The sequence below is a fragment of the Sphaeramia orbicularis genome, chromosome 24 (assembly GCF_902148855.1).
Source record: "Sphaeramia orbicularis chromosome 24, fSphaOr1.1, whole genome shotgun sequence".
In the NCBI taxonomy this organism is placed as follows: Eukaryota; Metazoa; Chordata; class Actinopteri; order Kurtiformes; family Apogonidae; genus Sphaeramia; species Sphaeramia orbicularis.
In genome coordinates this window covers 27,423,599-27,446,547 of record NC_043979.1, presented here as the reverse complement: position 1 = coordinate 27,446,547, position 22,949 = coordinate 27,423,599, and the positions used below count along the sequence as shown (strand labels likewise).

General features: G+C 34.0%; 1 protein-coding gene across 1 annotated transcript in view; it reads left to right on the top strand.

The window, feature by feature from the left end:
* Window positions 1-627: 627 nt before the first annotated feature.
* Window positions 628-22,949, top strand: part of LOC115415498 (uncharacterized) — a 40,442-nt gene continuing 18,120 nt past the window's right edge. Inside the window, exons 1-3 of the mRNA XM_030129089.1 lie at window positions 628-962; window positions 2,655-2,963; window positions 3,405-3,662. Coding sequence (XP_029984949.1) covers window positions 899-962; window positions 2,655-2,963; window positions 3,405-3,662 — 631 coding nt within the window. The 5' untranslated portion in view covers window positions 628-898. The remainder of the gene's footprint in view (window positions 963-2,654; window positions 2,964-3,404; window positions 3,663-22,949) is intronic.

Below are 22,949 nucleotides of genomic sequence, written 5' to 3'. Positions count from 1 at the left end.
TCTTCTTCTTCTTCTTCTTCTTCTTCTTCTTCTTCTGATTAGTATTATTTTTTATTATAATTATTATTTATTTTTTTAAATTTAGCATTTTTACATAATATTTTCCTTGTTACTCTTGTTTTATTTTATTTATGTGACAAAAAAAATTCTTCAAAATAAAAAAAATATATATAAAAAAAGACTAAATTATTGTAGTAATCTAAAAATATATAAATTATGTTGAATGAATAAAAAAACCTATGTTTGTGTAAGGAAATGGAGATGACAATATATTAACTTTTTAAAATCAGATTTTTTTATTTAACACTTTAAGTCTATTAACATCAGATGACACTTCCTATTGTGTTAATCAGCGTAGACAATAAACAACATTCACACAGTTCAAACATTTTACCTTGTGACACTGTAACAGAGCAAATACTGCAGAAGTACCAGTACCTATGTATTATTTAATTCTGCATCTTGTCCAATTGTGAAATTAAGACTTTTCTTCATCAGTGATCAGTGACTCACCCTCCCATCACACAGGACATTATGACTTTGTAGTGTTGCACACATATTTAACTTGCATGTGAGGGGAAATGCATAGTGAGCAACATCTGTACCAGTAGCATGAGTCTTTCCAAAATGTGGAAACACCAATGAAAATAAAATCTCATTCTGGTGTTCTCATTATGTACTCTCCAAAATGTTTTACTGCTGGTTATAACTAATGCTGACATTATATTTAACTCATTAATGAGACCGTTTATTTATAGATAACTGATTAAACACATAACAGAAATGAAAAGCTGATTTGCTCCTCCTACTTAGACTCAGAATAGACAAAACCAATGAGGAAGTGACACAATTTTATACAGGATACATTCAGTAAGCATCAAGACTGAAAAAGAGAAGAATGATGGTTGAAAATAAACAGATTAAAATGTCTTTTTCTCTGCTACTGATGCTTCAGATCACAGGTAAAGGTTTCTTTCTTTTTTTTTTTTTTTTTTTTTTTTACAGAAATGACAATAACATGGAATGAACATGAACATGTTATCCAGGGTTATTTATCTTGTTAGCATTTATAATTACTGATGTGAGAGTTTGTGTTATTTTACACATTGAAACATGAGATGACACCATTAGCTTTATGGCATTAAGATCTATTTTCTCATGTTTCTTTCCATATATTCAGACTCTTATTCTTGATATTCAAGTTTCTGTGCACACTAAAAACAGGGTATTGTTATCACCTTTGTGCATGTGAGCCAGAAATCCACTGTTTACCTGCTGTTAATACAAACTATGTTTTTTTTTGTAACCCTCTTGAAATTAAAGAAGTTGTACAATATTGATATCGCAGACTCTCAACAGCAGGAATAAGTTATGTATAACACTGATACATGCATTATGTGGCCTGTCAGTGTAAATATATTCAGTTCTTATCTCCACAATCTAATACATTGACATTTTTGGCAGAATTTCAGAGCTCCTCATTCTTGGCACTTATTATAATTTTAGGTCATTTATGAATATCTAAAAGTAGTTATACTATATTTTGGTGCATTTAGCCTAGCAGTCTTTGCACAGGGTTTGCTTCCCTCTCTAATATTTATATATTACAGCTTTCCTTCGAAGTATTTCAAATTTCAGCCTTTTTTTTCCTTTGAAGCATCATTAGATATTTATTCATATTCACACTTTTGTTCCATATATTCAATCTGCCATTCCTGAGTTTTCAGTCATATATAATGATTCCACATATAACGAATTTCTGAAATGCAAACTTACACTGAAGATATGAACAATCAACGGTGTTAAAATCATTTTAGTTCAGGTTCCACATTCAGACCAATATGATCTAAAGTGGATCAGGCCAGTAAAATACTATCATAACTACCTATAAGTAATGAAAACTGCTAATTTTCTATTTGTTTTACTGTCAAAAAGTAAAATTTCATGAAACTATTTACATTTACAAATTATTATTTTACAAAAAATGTGAGCAACCTCAACAAATATGAACAACACGAAATATCTTGAGAGAAGTAAATGCAATTTTACCAATATTCTGCCTGTTACTAAATGTTTTGTGTATTTGTAATAGTAATGTAAGTTGTAATGCACATGTGTAACTGATGAACTGAGGCATAATATTACTAAAATTGTATTTATTTTCCTTAAGACATTTCAGGTTGTTGTTATTCACATTTTTAAGGAAATTTTGCAGATGTAAACATGTTCATAAATATATACATTTATATATACATATATATATATATATATATATATATATATATATATATATATATATATACATATATATATATATATATATATATATATATATATATATATATATATATATATATATATATATATATATATATATATATATATACATATATATATATATATATATATATATATACTTTTTTTTTTTTTACTTTTTTTGCTGTTATTATTTTTCTGGTCCGGCCCATTTGAGATCATATTGGGCTGAATGTGGCCCTGAACTAAAATGAGTTTGACACCCCTGATATAGAGTAATAGTTGTGTATTTTATTTATCCAGGACATGTCAATTGCTATCAAGGACAGAATCATTCTCACACTACACCTGACCAGAACATTACTTTTTTTTTAACTGTAAAATTTTTCTCTCAACAGTGGAAGCTGGAACAATTTCATCTGTTGTCAGAAGAGGAGATGATGCCATGTTGTCCTGTGCAAATCTGAATGTGCATGACTGTGGTCAGATTGGCTTTATTTACATTATGGACACTTACAGAACAGAACTGGTCCAACGTGGTCAGATTAAAAACAATGGAAAAGTTACAACAGACAGGCTAAGAATGACAGCAAACTGCTCTCTGGTTATAAAGGAGGTCATACCTGAAGATGCCGGCCTCTATTACTGTCAGCAGAACCATCATCAGCAAGTTGAATATACTGAGAACTGGCTGTCAGTTGTTAGCAGTGAGTAGTTTTTCTCATTACAATTCATTCAACTATGTTATTACATGAAAATGCTGCAACACATCAATATATAATGTAGTAACAAGTTGCTTTGTTAGGATAAACATGTTGAAATGAGCCTTCTTGTTTTTGATGGAGGTCCTGAAATAATAGTCAAACAGACAAAAGGGGAAAAGGAAAGTTTAAAAACAATGGTCAAAACTGGATGTATTGTATATTATGTATGTTCATCTTTAATAGAACTGTGCAAATTATCTCCAAGTACAATAAGACAAAGCAGGTTTAGTAATATGAAGTTATTGTCGTCTGAAGGACCTGGAACATAAATGCTGTAGAATCTAGAAGAATCTCAGTGAATATATTCAGCAACATGCTCCCAAACAATGTTCAGGTTAATTTGTATGAATATAATGTGTGTTTTATGTTTTTCCTGTTTTTCAGTAAACGAGCATGAAGCTTATGAAAATGTTGCGCTGACCTGCAGTGTGTCGACATATGTACAATGCAAACATCCAGTGAAGTGGCTATATGAGGAAAATGAAGTGACCAAAAACAACAAAAACATACGGTTATCACAGGACATCTGCTGGTCTACAGTCACATTTAAAAAGTCAATCAACACCGAGTCGTTCACGTGCAAAGTAGAAGACAAAAACACTGGAAATATTCACCTGTTTCCCATCAGGCCTCGGTCTTCAGGTGAGAGTATGATCAGCTGCTTACAGTAAACTTATGTATTGTATTGATATTATAAACTCCTAACAGCAGAGGGAGCCTCGTTCCAGAACACACTGAGTTCTACCAAAACCACCAATGACTCATTGGCACATAAGGTATAAAGAGTGCAGTTGTCTATGGAGACGTAGGTACAAACAGCATCTGCCTTTTTTATTTCGTTCATGCAGGTGGGGATACCACAAAACCAGCTGTGGAAAGTACAGAAGAACAGATGACCGCACCAGCATCTGAAACGAGAAGAAATAAAACAAATCAAGGTATTTCTTACATCTCTCATCTCTCACTCCTGAAGGAAACAGTACATCATTCTTCATGTGCTTTAATTCACCAGACTAGTTGAGTCTGTTGTGGGCACTGTTGCATTGTTTCATTTCACATTTTTAAAGGGTTCTATGTAGTAGGATAGTCCACACTCTCAACAGCAAAGGGAACACACTTAGGGCAAACAAAACCACCGACAAAACAAGGCTATGTATCCACAGACTGTTTTGAATAATATCTAAAACTCACTGTTTGCACACGTCTGTATTATAGTATCTTTAAGTTTTCTTCTTAAAACTAAAACTCCACATAATTGGTCCAAATAACACTGGGTTTTATAATCTTCACATGCTATGTCAGCTGATAGTTTACATTATAGCTCTGTTAGCTTAGCTACAAAACAGCCACAGTAAAACCACAAATCACCTCCATTTCTGTACAATTTGTGCATCTATTTTAAATGTGGACCAGAGTGAATATTCCCCAAAATAAAAAGACCAGAGCAGACAAAACAAACACTTAATATACTTTCAGTTGAAACCTGCCACTTCACCACTAGATTTCACAATTATGCTGGGGTCGTAAATATTATTGATGCTCAAAAATGAATCCAACTATCAACAGCGTGGAGGAGTTTTACCAGTTTTACCATGAAGGCATTAACTCTGTGGAGATGTAGTGTTACTCATTCCCTAAATAAAGGGTGAATGTCATAATTTACACATATCTCTACTGTTGTATCAGGTTTTGTCCTTCAAACACATGTCAGTCGATCCAAATAACACTGTGTCTTATAATGTTCAGGTGCTGCGTCAACTGATAGTTTACATTATAGTTCTGTTAGCTTAGCTCTGTTTGTAGACACAAATCACCTCTGTTTTCTGTGCGGTTAGTGTTGTCAGTAGCTGCGCTGAAGATCTGTTTGAAATTGTCAAACATGGTCAGAACTGTCATAGTTTAGTCTGAACCGTGGATTAACAAATTAAAAACTAAGCAAAGATAATAACATACCACAATAACTTTATACCTTCCTAAGCCTCATAATCAAACTCACCTATATAGATGAATCATTGTGATTTCAGCATTCTTTTTATTTACAGCTGTATCCAGTGCTGAAAACAACTACTTCTAACTTTTATCACGTTGTCGCTTTCTTTGACTCTGAAAGTTGTTTTTTTAGTTTCATCCAGTCTCATCACTTTCTGATGTTTTGGTCATCATTGCTTCGTGGTGTTAGTTTTCGTCACCATGTGAGTTCGACAGGATGACTCACTGCTCCCTCTAGTGGTCACATAAATCCAAGGATCCATCTGTATAAATAGATTCAGTTCATATCTGTATATTCCAATAAACTGGCATCTTTGACATAACTTCAGAGCTCTTCATTTCAAACACTCTGATGATAACTCTAAGTGTTTTTTTTTTTTTTTTTCAATATTTAGATGTAGGAATATAATCTTATGAACTATGAGCTATTCTTGAGGTGATTAAAAATGTCCTTTTTCTTTTTACTGTCTTTAATGTTTTCCTTTGTTTCAGTTTGGATCCGGTTCTTCATTGGGTTTGTGGGTTTAACAGCGCTCTCAGTAACTGCTGTGGTCCTCCCTAAATGGATGAAAAGGAAAAGTGAGGATATACACACTTTAAAACAACAAACTGTGACACAGAGAACTTCAGTGTTGAAACTCCAGTGAACTGTCTTTTCTTTCTTCTGTCTCTTCAGGGAATAACTCACAGATCAGTCACAGTGATGTCACAGTGACTTATCGCGCTGCAGCTTCCTCCTCTTCTGCTTCAGTCTCCATTAACCCTGATGACTTCTATGAAAATGCAGATTATGGAAATCAATAACAGACCACAGTGTCATATGTAACAGCCTGTCGATCACATCCTAAGTTGTTTTATGTCTAACCCAAACCGTACCCATTGTCTAGTGCAGTGGTTCCAACCTTTTTTGGCTCCTGACCCCATTTTAACATCACAAATTTCTGGCAAGTTGGGAGTGAGAGTGTATAGATTTATTTTATTTTCTCTTGTACATAATTTACCAAGATTAATCACAGCAAAGTTATGATATATTTCACTTGTGTGCAATATAAATACAGAGGTAAACTTTTATTATATATATATATATATATATTTGTTTTTTTTTTTTTTGTTTTTTTTACAACTTCTGGTTTTATTTTTATGGGATAAACTTGTATGATGTTGAATCGTCTTCTTTCTGTTTGTTATGTTACACATCCATATTGTTGAGTCGTACTGTACAGACTGTATTTTCATTTCAGAAATGCATCTTGGCTTCTTTAATAAATAATTCAACTGCCCACAAGAGGGCAGCAATTTTCATTGGTGTGTCAACTCATGTTTCTCTGTCTGAGGGAGAATGAGAGTGAAGAACATGTTTCCTTTCATAATAACATCAGGAAAAAAATGTGTATGAAATTTTTTGCGCAACATATATCCCACCAACCTATACTGATCAGAATATTCAGATATTAAAAATATGTGCACATTCTGTAAACAAGTCTCAAAAACATGTTTTCATTTCCTCTATTATTGCCCTTATTCTCTTTCTTTTTTGGATCCATCTTACAAGTTACATCTCTTCTAAATAAACCAGCATCATTGAAATTACAGATAAGAATGTAGCTGCAGATTTTGACTGGTATTTTCAAGCTCTTACCACTGTCTATATACTGAACTGGTGTGTATGGATTTTGAGCTCTCCCTATAAGTTGCCAGACAAAGTTTACAGTGAAACTCATCAGCATTTTTGTCCACTTGTGTTTGTCAGGTTCACATCTTCACCATCAGAGGTTCCACATTCTCATGAAAACATTTCCTCCTTTGCTCTCAGAAAAAAAACTCAAAAACACAGAGAAACCAGCAGACCTCAGACCAGAGAAACATCACCATAAACAATGTGTAATACCATGAGAACAAAACCAGTCTGAGATCTTGGGTTTATTTTTTCTGTTAGGTCGATTCACCTCTTCAGCAGTGGGCCAATCAGAATATTTATCTCATATAAGGTAAGTCTGATATGATGATCGACAGAGGAACACCACTGAGGAACCAAAACAGCTGTTGATCTGCTATAAACCAATCTGTTAATGTAGAGAAAAAAGAACTACAAACATCTGCATAGGTCTGTAAGTGTGTTTGTGTGGGCAGACGTTTGGTGGAAAACAGAACATTCTTTGTGAATCTTATGTGTTCATATTTTAACATCTGTTTCACACATATGCAGTGGTGGCTGGTCTACAGAAGAAAGCCTATTTAAACACATTAATCTTTGCAACAACGTCTCTATTATGAAAAATATGCTGAAGTTATTATAATATAATACTTGTCTGTATTCTGTGGTTCATGTTAACATTTATTCAAGTTGTTTTAATCTGTATTTAATTAATTTTTATGTGAATATTTGTGTGTGAACATGGGCCTCCAGTTAAATGGCTCTGAAAACTTTTGTCAAGCAGGTTATATGAGGCTGTGCTGTCACTGGAGGGATAAAGATTCACCCTTGGTCAGTTTTTATGGCACCCATGAGAATTTCTTTTCATTATTTTGCTTTAATATAAATGAGTTTCTCTGGGTCGGTAAGTGGCCCTGAGTGAGATCCAGACACTTTGAAGACTCCAGAACCAACATGAAACAGGTGATTTACCTTCTCCACATGTCACAGCTACTGAAGTTTGGTCTTGTTCAGCTCCGTACACCTCTGTTTAGTCTCCTCCACCTCAAAGTTTGACACAAGGACTTGAATTTAACAGAGTGTGAGGACAAACACTACTTGGATATTTGTCTACGTAGGTGATATTGGACCCAGTTCCTTCAGTCGACTGGTGGTGCAGTGGATAGGCTGTGGGTTTGTTCATGAGATTTATGTGTTTAAATCAAAACACAATATTTTTACCTTGAGTGAGAGAAAAAAAAAACACTAAATTGCAGGTGGACTTTAATCAAACTGCTGTGTTCATCTCCACCAGTCTCCACCACATATAAGATACAGGACTGATGACTGACTGTTAGAAGTAAATCAGTTACGGTTTAATATTTCTATCTTTTCAATTCAAAGGGATAAAAGCTCATGTTCTCGTGTCAAAGTACAGGTTTGAGCTCAAAGCACAAAGTCTGAGGTGACAATAATGAGTAGGCACATAGAAGAGGAAGGACAAATGTGTTTTCCTGTTTGACGCATCATTTCACAGATACTTCAGATTCACAGTGAAGACCAGTCAGAGAACCACCATGGGTGAATTCACATGGATCACACTGTCTTTACTTTTTCTACAGATATCAGGTAAAGATACATTTAATGAGATCTCTGAGAGTAAAGCCAAGTTTGTGTTTGTTTAATGTGATGAATCCACCTGTAAACCACAAAGGAAACTTTTGTATATTTATTAATATTAGAGAAAAAAACATCATAAAACCTACATTTATTTTTCATTTTTCAACAGAAGACACTGGAGAAAACTTGTTTGTCAGAAATGGAAGTGATGCCACTTTGCCTTGCGGAAATGTGCTGGATGGTCAGCATACATGTGATGGTACAACCTGGATCTTTTCAAAAAAAAACAACATCAGTAGAGCTTGTTTTTCATGGAGAGATCCAACCTGAACCCCAATCAGACAGACTGGATGTTACAGCAGACTGCTCCCTTCTTATAAAGAATGTCACCAAGGAGGATCCTGGTGTGTACACCTGCCAACAGTACAGATATGATCCAGTAAAGGGTTATCAGCAATATGGGGGAGACGCTGTGTTTCATCTGTCTGTCGTTACCTGTAAGTATTTACATCAGAATATTTTCATCTCAAACTATCTTATTAAAATCAGCACAGGAACATAATAACAATGGAATTTACAGTGATTCATTTATTCTCTTTTTGTCTTTGTTTCACAATATCTCCATGTTCACCAGTGACAGAACATCAGGACACAGATAAAAGGATGTTCACCTGTTCTGTGTGGACATACAGACAGTGTGAACATGAAGTGAGGTGGCAGTTTGAGAAAAACAATGAGAAGAAGTACAAACAAGATTCGAGCACAGTGGATGGCATATGTTCAAACACCACTACATGTCTTGGTTGTAAATCCAAGAATTCTGATTCATTAACATGTGAAGTGACAGAAAAAAATCAGAAAGGTCAGAAAGTGCATCCGTTCCCCTTTAAGTTTTCAGATCAGAAAACAGGTAAGAACATGATGATCTATTTAACGACACTTATGGAGAAAAAAAATGAAACTAATACTGACTTTAATTAACTGCACGATTGGGTTTTTATTTCATTTATGCAGATGATGAAAACAACATACAGGTGAAGACAACAAGAGTCACATCAACAACAAGAACGACAACTAAATTAACAACAGTGGAAAACACCGAAGAAAACAAAACAACCACAGCGTCTGCACCCAGTAACTACACAACAACACCAGGTTGTCCTAACATCTCTATTTCTACTATTTACTTATTTCATTAATTCAAGAATCTGTTATTGTATTGTTTTTAGTATTTAGTTTTATGTTACATTTAGATTGTACAGTATGAATATTATAGTGACATGTGTTTGCAGATGTTCATAATACTACATCTGTTCAGTCCGTTTGTTCACACATAAGCAGATCTTGCTCAGTTTTTCTGATCTGCTGCTCAGAGGTTATAATAGAGAACTTACAGGAGAAAAGACTCCTCTATCGTGGTAGCTACAGCCGGACAGGTATTTAAAAATAGCTTATGTGAATGCTCTTCATGTGAATCACTCAACAGTCTCCTCTGCGTGGCTGTTACCAGTGACTCCACTACAGAGCTCTGCTGATGCTGTTAACCACATTCTCACTACAACATTTCCTCTTTAGTAAAACTCAGAAAAGATGCAAAGACAAATAAGATGATTTTTTCCCCCAACATTTGTATTTCTTTGCTATATTTAGTGGCTGAACATCTTGTATTATCTTTATCCATAGAAAGCTAGTAAATGTTTGTTATGATGTGACACTATATGAATAAAATTTGATTGATTGATAGATATTTTATTAATCCTTGACAGGAAATTGTTCTTTTACAGCAGCCATGATGAGAGTGTCACACTAAATCAGAAATATAAATAAGATAAAAATATAATTATACCACGTAAAACTTAATATATAATGGTGCAAAATTAGTGCAGTTGGCACAATGGAACATCATTAACAACATCTGTCAAAGGATAAATAGATATACTGGCACAAGGAACAAGTGATTAAATTTTCGGGGGGGGCAATGATCTGCCTTGACAGAGGTCTGCGCTCTCCAAGTGCTTTTCTAGTTTATTCTGTTATTGCGCTTATTCTCTTTCTTTTTTAGATCCAGTAACAGTTTCAGGTTTTCCATACGAGGCGAAGGTCTCCATTGCTTCAGGTTTAGCAGCACTTCTAGTAACTACTGTGGTGCTTCTCATTTGGAAGACAAAAAAAGGTCAGAACATTTATAGTCACAATATTCTATAAGTTGATTTGAAAATAAATTAACATTTTCATTGTATAAACTAAAAAAAATTCCTTTTCTTTTCAGGGAACAAAACACAGATGGGAGAAGGCACTGTTGTGAGTAAAAATCTATATAATTTTATAGCAAAAGGAGATTGAACACAGGAAAAAGCAAAGGAATATTAATTCATAAAGCAGCTGAGAGACAAAATTTATGCGATATTTATTATGTTACTGTGTTACATGCCATCACATAGTGAATAAAAATAATACAGAAACTCATTAAAAAATTAAAAAGGTGGAGTATATCATTATTTTTGCCAAAGACGACAGCCTTTAGAATTTGTACCTGTGTTTGTGATTTGTTTCTTACATGTTTAAATGGATACATTTTGCAGGTTTTAATCTCCATTCATCTACCTAAAGTCTGGTGTTTCGTCATGATTTTTGAGATGCAATTTTAGACAAATCCAGGATAAGACAATCATGGTGGAAATAGTGGAAAAGTACTATATTAATTTATCAAAACCAAAGTTACAAAGTGCTTCATATAGCAGGCAAAACATGGAGACATAAAGCACAACAATACAATAGAATAAAAGCTAGAATTAGGTGAAATCAGGGGAAGATAAATGTGATAAGTGTGTTTTCCTTATACTTAAAAGAACCCACTGATCCAGCTGTCATATTTTCAGATGTGACATAATTACACACATTCTTTCCTCAAATAGAAGTGCTGATATTTGTCTGAATGAACATAAAACTTATATTCAAATAAAAGTAAAAAGTACATCCTCTAAAATGTATTCAAAGTAAAAAAAAAAAAAATGTCATTTTTCTGTGGAAAGTTAGTCAAACCTATTTATGTACTGGAAAGACTAATGTAACTTGAAATAAAATTATGAAGAATTGTGAATATTAGCTTTGTTTCAATTAGTTTTCAGTGTCAGCAACAGAACTAAAAACAAAATTTTATCTGTGCTCTAGTCTAGTCTTTGTTGAATTTCCATTTATATTGGAGACATTAAGGATCATCTTTTCCACGTGGTTGTTTTGATGGAAATCAGCGCTAATGCAAAATGAAAATAAGTGATAAAATAAGAAATGAATTAAAACTCCTGATCCTGCTTTGAAAATGGAAGAAAAGGTAAAACTGTCAGAAAAGAAATAAAGTGAAGCACAGATACCTTGAAGCTCTAAATAAGAACGGAAAGAAAGTATGTGACCTTTGTATTTCCCACCTCTGCATATTTCATCATATAGTGACTAATAAAGTTAAAAAGCTTAAACCAGTGTTTAAGTCTGTACAAAGTTCATAACCAAGAGTTTGCGGCGCACAGGTAAAAAGTTTTAGCAGCGACACAAACTGATTCTTTGCTTGAATGTCATTTATTCATCAGTTAAAATCTTAATAAATGCTTTTAATCAATCTTCTGTGGACATCAGAAATAAATGGAAAAAAAGTTAGGGGAAAAAACTCTTTCAGCTGGATTGACTAAATATAACTACACTGCTACCCATAAAGTTGGAATAAAATATGTCTACCTCTTCTGATGAAATGATTGTGATGATGTGATTTATGCTTCTATGGGTAACATTGTATTAACACTAACAGTGAGCAAAATTATAATATATCTGGCATCATTTGACCGTACTCATAGTAAATCTACCTGAGGGTAACTTACATTTTGTTACATTTTTGTTACATTTTGTTTGGTCATGTTTTGTGTAAGGCTCAGAAGTTAAGATAATTTATGTTGAGGAAATATACGGTTTAAAAGTGAAGTAAATTCATATTACAGGGAATAAGTTAATTCATGTGTTTAAGTTAATTGGTTAAAAATATATTGAGACTGTTTACCCAGTTAACAATTTACATTTACAGAATTATTATTTACACATTTATACATTTGAATATTCTCATTTGAAGTATACAAGCTGCTCCAGTTGCAGGAAAAAATTATTAGACCATCAAAAGTCAACAAAAACAATGAATTCCACAATCAAGTACTAACTCCTGTGTGTATAATGTGACTAAAACAAACAGAAAAGAAAACATGGAATGCCTAAAAGCACTGTTTTTATCAGTGCAATGCCATAGCTATTGATGTAAGAACTGAAGTGAGTTGAGAAGTGAGTTACAAAACATGTAAAATGGATAGATATCAGCTCTTAAATTAAACTCTTATGAGCTATTTTTGTTGTTATCATTATATTTGTCCAAACAAATGTACCTTTAGTTGTACCAGGCATTAAAATGAACATGAAATTGAAGAAAACAAGGGTGGTCTAATAATTTTTTCCACGACTGTAAGATAATCTGTTGAATCTGCCATTCTAAATCACTTACATTTATCAAAGTACTGCTAGCTCCTGATTGGTTAGTTCAGTCATGTGAGGGTATGTGTCAGGAAGTGTTGCTATAGCAGCTGTGTGGAGAGTGAAGCACTGTTCAAGACTGCTGCTGTCTCATTTTATAAGGAGTGAACCATCAACCACCAACCAACCCTCACGTTACATTTTGTATTTCTAAAATCTACCATAGTTTGAATATTAATTTGATAAAAACCTGTTTTTTTATGTTTCTCAAAGCTTAAATTACAGTAAAACCAGATACCAAGATCTCTACCAACAAACTTCCAGTAGAAGACAGTGTTTCAGTGTCTGTGTCATTGTTGGTATCAGTTATTGACTCTGTGTTGTCTTGTTTCTGTCTTGTCCTTTGAGGCTGACCCTGAAGATGCTGTTCCCTACGCCTCAGTTCACTTCACCAAGAAGGCCAGAAAAGCTGGGGTGAGCTGCTGGATCACTTATGAATTCTGATATGTATATATAATACACTGGCCTCCTCTTTAGGTTCTGCTATGTTCCTTAACCCATAAAGACCCAGACCTCCACTGGCGACCAAAACCATCAACTGAACTAGAATGTTCCGTATCTGCTGATCCATTAATCCTATCAATACATGCAAATAATTGGTGTAAAATGCAGTTTGTTGTCTTTTCATGGTCATCAGATATGACCCATTTGGACGTTCAGAGGCTCCATAGTGAATGTGGAAAAACGTCATCTTCTACAACATTGATTCACCAGCAAAACCCATGGAGTTGGATCAATGACAGTGGATGAGGATGCTTGTTTTTACATTCAGTTATTGATATATTTGCTGAAAAAGTCACTGTTTCTTCAGTTTTCTCTGTTTTACGGTGGCCAACAAGGGCCAAACACACTGTAACGGCCCAATGCGTCTCAGTTAGAGAAAACAGCTGCAACAACAGAAACGATGCAAACTCACAAACTCAAACACAAGTCTAAACGAGGTACAAAAAGAGAAACGTGGTGCAAATGAAAAAAATGCGCATTAAGACACAAAAACACATGCATAATCCTCAAATGCTCTGCAAATAGAGAAACAATGCAAAGCACAAAATGATTCAAACCAAGAAAACATCTGCAAATGAAAAACGCTGCATAACCAGTCACTTCAAAGGAAGTGCTCCAAACCTGTAGGGGGCGCTGTCAGCAGAACAGCTGACTGACAGTGTTTCAAACTACAGTGGGAACAAATTGAAGTTACAGCGTAGCACGGTCATGTGACTTTTATTTGATTCTAGTCTGTTGTCTATAAACGCTGGCTGGCTGCAGGTTTGAGCACTTCTGTTCTAGTGATTGATATGCAGCGTTTTTCATTTGCAGATGTTTTCTTGATTTGCGTCGTTTCTCTATTTGCAGAGCATTTGATGTTTATCTATTTGTTTTTGTTTCTTGCAGCACATTTTTTATTTGCATCACGTTCCTCTTTTTGTACCTCATTTAGACTTGTGTTCAAGTTGTGAATTTGCATCGTTTCTGTACTTGCAGCTATTTTCTCTTAACTGAGACACACTGGGCCATTGCAATGTGTTTGGCCCTTGTCGGCCACCGTACTGTTTTGATATAATAACCGTTGACTGTACTCTGAGTTTTCATGAGCATCTAAATTAAATATAGTAAATGGAGTACAGGAAAATACATGATTTACAGTGAAAAATGCAAAATACAGAAGATACTAGTATAGTAAATGGTGATAAATCAATAATGAAAGGTTGACCGGAGAGAAAAATTCATTTGGGAAGTGCCACAAAACTGACAAAAGTACCACTGGGTGTTTATGGGTTAAAATCAGGGATCTGTATTAAGAGGCAAGTTCGACCAAGTCAGAATCTCTTTGTTTGTTAGTATCATTTCAACTGTAAAAGATGTTTCTTTGTGGTTCTCGTGCCTTCTTGTCACTTTCTGATACTTTTGTCAAAGGTTCCGTGGTGTTTGTTTTCCACATTATAGGAGACCAGAAAGTGATTCACTGCTCCCTCTAGTGGTCACATAAATGCAGTGGCCTATTCATGTGAAAACAATCCAGTACATTGGAATATTTGGAATAACTTCACAGATCTTCATTCTAAGCACTGGAATAATAATTTTATGTAATTTTTTAGTATCTGAAAGTAGAAATACTTCATACAGCCCCTCTGAGGTGGTGGAACAGTTGATGTAAATGTAAACATAGTGGAATTTTAAGATGTATTTTTGTAAATCTGAGCCCGAAGGAAACATACAGTTGTTAAGTCTTCAATAATAAAGTTTAGGAAGTTTACTATGTGATGTTTTCATATGTTTTGATCCACTTTCTTCAACATAACCATTAGCAGGTAATTTTATTTACCCTTCATGATACTAAAAATTTTGAGTTGAGGCAGATGTTAGTCTCATAGACCCTTTAATCCTGCTTCATGATCCAGGCCTCAGACCAGCATGTCCACCCCACAGTCTCATCTAATAAGCAAATCTACAGCCTTCTGAATACTTAGTCGCTCTGTTTCCTTCTTGTTTCTCAGGCCCAGCGTAAAAATGATGATGATGATGATGATGATGATGCAGTGACATACAGCACCGTTAAAGCCTCCTCCTCTTCTGCTGCAGACTCCTGTGATCCCAGCATCCTCTATGCTACTGTAAACAAACCAAAATAGTGTCCATGTAACCAAATAGTATGGACCACAGCAGTGTTTCATAGCAGTTCACCTATCAGTTCGCTGTTTTTATGTTATTATAGTCTTTCATGTTCTAAAATTAACGTGTTGACAAAATGTTAAAAGAAGAAAAATATATTAAGCATCTGTGTCTGTTTATGATGGTTAAACTGTAAAAAAAAAAAATGCTATATAGGCTAATGCTTTTTTGATTGTAGACATATTTGTAATGAAAATAGTGGTTAAAATAAGATGTTTTCTGGAATTAAAATGAACCAAACTTTCTACTGAACTTCAGTGAATGTATAAAGCTTCTCTTTGGGCCAAACTTTCTGATGTTTTCTGTTTGTTTTTGAGGAACACAGATGCAAAGAGTAAGCACAAAGTCTGAGGCTGATTTTATAGTCGACTTCCTGTATTATCAGTGTACGACACCATCAGTGTTATTAGCACCTTATTTTACATGATAGTTTCTTCTTCTTCTTCGTCTTCTTCTTCGTCTTCTTCTTCTGATTTTTTTTTTTTTTAATTATTATTATTATTATTTATTTATTTATTTTTAATTTAGCATTTTTACATAATATTTTCCTTGTTACTCTGGTTTTATTTTATGTGACAAAAAAATTTCTTGAAAATAAAAAAATGTATATTTAAAAAAAGACACAAAATTATTGTAGTAATCTAAAAACATATATATATATATATATATATATATATATATATATATATATATATATATATTATGTTGAATGAATAAAAAAAACCTATGTATTTTTAAGAAAATGGAGATGACAATAAATTAACTTTAAAATCAATTTTTATTTAACACTTTAAGTCTATTAACATCAGATGACACTTCCTATTGTGTTAATCAGCGTAGACAATAAACAACATTCACACAGTTCAAACATTTTACCTTGTGACACTGTAACAGAGCAAATACTGCAGAAGTACCAGTACCTATGTATTATCTAATTCTGCATCTTGTCCAATTGTGAATTCAAGACTTTTCTTCATCAGTGATCAGTGACTCACCCTCCCATCACACAGGACATTAGGACTTTGTAGTGTTGCACACATATTTAACTTGCATGTGAGGGGAAATGCATATTGAGCAACATCTGTACCAGTAGCATGAGTCTTTCCAAAATGTGGAAACACCAATGAAAATAAAATCTCATTCTGGTGTTCTCATTATGTATTCTCCAAAATGTTTTACTGCTGGTTATAACTAATGCTGACATTATATTTAACTCATTAATGAAACCGTTTATTTATAGATAACTGACTGAACACATAACAGAAATGAAAAGCTGATTTGCTCCTCCTACTTAGACTCAGAATAGACAAAAACCAATGAGGAAGTGACAAAATTTTATACAGGATACATTCAGTAAGCATCGAGACTGAAAAAGAGAAGAATGATGGTTGAAAATAAACAGATTAAAATGTCTTTTTCTCTGCTACTGATGCTTCAGATCACAGGTAAAGACGCTTTTTTTTTTTTTTTTTTTTTTTTTTTTTTACAGAAATGACACTAACATGGAATGCTTTGTTGTAATATGTTGTCAGGTTTGAGTATATGGCAGGAAACTTACACAGAATGAAACTTAAATGAAGATAAGAGATTTGAGGCATGTTTCTTTTTCATTAAACAGGGAATATTATTACTTTTAAACAAATTTTGTCATTTTAGCCTCTAAACATGTTATCCAGGGTTATTTATCTTGTTAGCATTTCTCATTACTGATGCTAGAGTTTGTGTTATTTTACACATTGAAACATGAGATGACACCATTAGCTTTATGGTATTAAGATTTATTTTCTCAAGTTTCTTTCTATATATTCAGACTCTTATTCTTGATATTCAAGTTTCTGTGCACACTAAAAACAGGGTATTGTTTTCCCCTTTGTGCACGTGAGCCTAAAATCCACTGTTTACCTGCTGTTAATACAAGCTATATTTTTTGTAACCCTCTTGGAATTAAAGAGGTTGTACAGTATTGATATCGCAGACTCTCAACAGCAGGAATAAGTTATGTATAACACTGATACATGCATTATGTGGCCTGTCAGTGTAAATATAGTCAGTTCTTATTTCTACAATCCAATACATTGACATCTTTGGCAGAATTTCAGAGCTCTTCATTGTCGGCACTTATTATAATTTTAGGTCATTTATGAATATCTAAAAGTAGTTATACTGTATTTTGGTGCATTTAGCCTTGCAGTCGTTGCACAGGGTTTGTTTACCTCTAATATTCATATATTACAGCTTTCCTTCGAAGTATTTCAAATTTCAGCCTTTTTTTTTTCCTTTGAAGCGTCATTACATATTTATTTATATTCACATTTTTGTTCCATATATTCAATCTACCATTGCTGAGTTTTCAGTCATAAATAATGATTCCATATATAATGAATTTGTGAAATGCAAACTTACACTGAAGATATGAACAAACAAGGGTGTTAAAATCATTTTAGTTCAGATTCCACATTCAGACCAATATGATCTAAAGTGGATCAGACCAGTAAAATACTATCATAACAACCTATAAATAATGAAAACTGCTAATTTTGTCTTTATTTTACTGTACAAAAGTAAAATTTCATGAAAATATTTACATTTACAAACTATTCATTTACAAAAATGTGAACAGCCTGAACAAATATGAACAACACGAAGTGCCTTAAGAGGAATAAGTGCAATTTTACCTATATTCTACCTGTTACTAAATGTTTTGTGTATTTGTAATTGTAGTGCAAGTTGTAATGCACATGTGTAACTGGTAAACTTAGGCATAATAAAATTGCATTTATTTTTCTTAAGACATTTCAGGTTCTTGTTATTCAGATTTTTAAGGAAACGTTGCAGATGTAAACATATTCATAATGGTTTTTTTTGTTTGTTTGTTTGTTTTTTAACCTTTTTCACTGTTATTATTTTTCTGGTCTGGACCATTTCAGATCATATTGGGCTGAATGTGGCCCTGAACTAAAATGAGTTTGACACCCCTGTATAGAGTAATAGTTGTGTATTTTATTTATCCAGGACATGTCAGTTGCTATCAAGGACAGAAACATTCTAACACTACACCTGACCGGAACATGACTTTTTGTTTTTACTGTAAAATTTTTCTCTCAACAGTGGCAGCTGGAAAAATTTCATCTGTTGTCAGAAGAGGAGATGACGCCATGTTGTCCTGTGCAAATCTGAATGTGCATGACTGTGGTCACATTACCTTTTTTTTCACTCAGGACACTTACAGAACAGAACTGGTCCAACGTGGTCAGATTAAAAGTAATGGAAAAGTTACAACAGACAGACTAAGAATGACAGCAAACTGCTCTCTGGTTATAAAGGAGGTCGAACCTAATGATGCCGGCCTCTATCACTGTCAGCAGAACAGACATCAGCAAGTTGAATATACTGAGAATTGGCTGTCAGTTGTTAGCAGTGAGTAGCTTTCTCATTACTATTTATTCAGCTATGTTATTACATGAAAATACTGCAACACACCAATATATAATGTAGTAACAACTTTCTTTGTTAGGATAAACATCTTGAAATGAGCCTTCTTGTTTTTGATGGAGGTCCTGAAATAATAGTCAAACAGACAAAAAAGAAAAAGGAAAGTTTAAACACAATGGTCAAAATTGGATGTATTGTATATTATGTATGTACATCTATAATAGAACTGTGCAATTTATCTCAAAGTACAATAAAACAAAGCAGGTTAAGTAATTATAATTTTGAAGTTATTGTCATCTGAAGGACCTGGAACATAAATGCTGTAGAATCTAGAAGAATCTTAGTGAATATATTCAGCAACATGCTCCCAAACAATGTTGAGGTTAATTTGTATGAATATAATGTGTGTTTTATGTTTTTCCTGTTTTTCAGTAAACGAGCATGAAGTTTATGAAAATGTTGCGCTGACCTGCAGTATGTCGACATATGTACAATGCACACATCCAGTGAAGTGGCTATATGAGGAAAATGAAGTGACCAAAAACAACAAAAACATACGGTTATCACAGGTCGTCTGCCGGTCTAAAGTCACATTTAAAAAGTCAGTCAGCACAGAGTTGTTCACGTGCAAAGTAGTAGACAAAAACATCGGAAATATTCACCTGTTTCCCTTCAGGCCTCGGTCTTCAGCTGAGAGTATGATCAGCTGCTTACAGTGAACTTATGTATCGTATTGATATTATAAACTCCTAACAGCAGAGGGCGCCTCGTTCCAGAACACACTGAGTTCTACCAAAACCACCAATGACTCAATGGCACATAAGGTATAAAGAGTGCAGTTGTCTATGGAGACGTAGGTACAAACAGCATCTGCCTTTTTTATTTCGTTCATGCAGGTGGGGATACCACAAAACCAGCTGTGGAAAGTACAGAAGAACAGATGACCACACCAGCATCTGAAACTAGAAGAAATAAAACAAATCAAGGTATTTCTTACATCTCTCATCTCTCACTCCTGAAGTAAACAGTACATCATTCTTCATGTGCTTTACTTAACCAAACTAATTGAGTCTGTTGTGGGCACTGTTGCATTGTTTCATTTCACATTTTTAAAGGGTTCTATGTAGTAGGATAGTCCACACTCTCAACAGCAAAGGGAACACACTTAGGACGAACAAAACCACCAATGAAACAAGGCTATGTATCTGACTGTATTGAATAATATCTAAAACTCATTGTTTGCACACATCTGTATTATAGTATCTTTAAGTTTTCTTCTTCAAACTAAAACTCCACATAATTGGTCCAAATAACACTGGGTTTTATAATCTTCACGTGCTACGTCAGCTGATAGTTTACATTACAGCTCTGTTAGCTTAGCTACAAAACAGCCACAGTAAAACCACAAATCACCTCCATTTCTGTACAATTTGTGCATCTATTTTAAATGTGGACCAGAGTGAATATTCCCCAAAATAAAAAGACCGGAACAGACAAAACAAACACTTAATATACTTTCAGTTGAAACCTGCAACTTCACCACTAGATTTCACAATTATGCTGGGGTTGTAAATATTATTGATGCTCAAAAATGAATCCAACTATCAACAGCATGGAGGAGTTTTAACAGTTTTACCATGAAGGCATTAACTCTGTGGAGATGTAGTGTTACTCATTCCCTAAATAAAGGGTGAATGTCATCATTTACACATATCTCTACTGTTGTATCAGGTTTTGTCCTTCAAACACATCTCAGTCCATCCAAATAACACTGTGTCTTATAATGGTCAGGTGCTGCGTCAGCTGATAGTTTACATTATAGTTCTGTTAGCTTAGCTCTGTTTGTAGACTTAAATCACCTCTGTTTTCTGTGCGGTTAGTGTTGTCAATAGCTGCACTGAAGATCTGTTTGAAATCGTCAAAACATGGTCAGAACTGTCATAGTTTAGTCTGAACCGTGGATTAACAAATTAAAAACTAAGCAAAGATAATAACATACCACAATAACTTTATACCTTCCTAAGCCTCATAATCAAACTCACCCATATAGATGAATCATTGTGATTTCAGCATTCTTTTTATTTACAGCTGTATCCAGTGCTGAAAACAACTACTTCTAACTTTTATCACTTTGTCGCTTTCTTTGACTCTGAAAGTTGTTTTTTTAGTTTCATCCAGTCTCATCACTTTCTGATGTTTTGGTCATCATTGCTTCGTGGTGTTAGTTTTCGTCACCATGTGAGTTCGACAGGATGACTCACTACTCCCTCTAGTGGTCACATAAATCCAAGGATCCATCTGTATAAATAGATTCAGTTCATATCTGTATATTCCAATAAACTGGCATCTTTGACATAACTTCAGAGCTCTTCATTTCAAACACTCTGATGATAACTCTAAGTGGTTTTTTTTTTTTTTTTTCAATATTTAGATGTAGGAATATAATCTTATGAACTATGAGCTATTCTTGAGGTGATTAAAAATGTCCTTTTTCTTTTTACTGTCTTTAATGTTTTCCTTTGTTTCAGTTTGGATCCGGTTCTTCATTGGGTTTGTGGTTTTAACAGCGCTCTCAGTAACTGCTGTGGTCCTCCCTAAATGGATGAAAAGGAAAAGTGAGGATATACACACTTTAAAACAACAAACTGTGACACAGAGAACTTCAGTGTTGAAACTCCAGTGAACTGTCTTTTCTTTCTTCTGTCTCTTCAGGGAATAACTCACAGATCAGTCACAGTGATGTCACAGTGACTTATCGCGCTGCAGCTTCCTCCTCTTCTGCTTCAGTCTCCATTAACCCTGATGACTTCTATGAAAATGCAGATTATGGAAATCAATAACAGACCACAGTGTCATATGTAACAGCCTGTGGATCACATCCTAAGTTGTTTTATGTCTAACCCAAACCGTACCCATTGTCTAGTGCAGTGGTTCCAACCTTTTTTGGCTCCTGACCCCATTTTAACATCACAAATTTCTGGCAAGTTGGGAGTGAGAGTGAATAGATTTATTTTATTTTCTCTTGCACATAATTTACCAAGATTAATCACAGCAAAGTTATGATATGTTTCACTTGTGTGCAATATAAATACAGAGGTAAACTTTTATTGTATATATTTTTTTTTTGTTTGTTTGTTTGTTTGTTTTTTTTTACAACTTCTGGTTTTATATTTTATGGGATAAATTGTATGATGTTGAATCGTCTTTCTTCTATTTGTTATGTTACACATCCATATTGTTGAGTCATACTGTACAGACTGTATTTTCATTTCAGAGATGCATCTTAACTTCTTTAATAAATAATTCAACTGCCCACAAGAGGGCAGATATTTTCATTGGTGTGTCAACTCATGTTTCTCTGTCTGAAGGAGAATGAGAGTGAAGAACATGTTTCCTTTCATAATAACATCAGGAAAAAAATGTGTATGAAAATTTTGCACAACATTTATCCCACCAACCTATACTGATCAGAATATTCAGATATTAAAAATATGTGCACATTCTGTAAACAAGTCTCAAAAACATGTATTCATTTCCTCTATTATTGCCCTTATTCTCTTTCTTTTTTGGATCCATCTTACAAGTTACATCTCTTCTAAATTAACCAGCATCACTGAAATTACAGATAAGAATGTAGTTGTACATTTTGACTGATATTTTCAAGCTCTTACCACTGTCTATGTACTAAACTGGTGTGTATGGATTTTGAGCTCTCCCTATAAGTTGCCAGACCAAGTTTACAGTGAAACTCATCAGCATTTTTGTCCACTTGTGTTTGTCAGGTTCACATCTTCACCACCAGAGGTTCCACATTCTCATGAAAACATTTCCTCCTTTGCTCTCAGAATAAACTTCAAATACACAGAGAAACCAGCAGACCTCAGACCAGAGAAACATCACCATAAACAATGTGTAATACCACAAGAACAAAACCAGCCTGAGATCTTGGGTTCATTTTTTTTCTGTTAGGTCGATTCACCTCTTCAGCAGTGGGCCAATCAGAATATATATCTCATATAAGG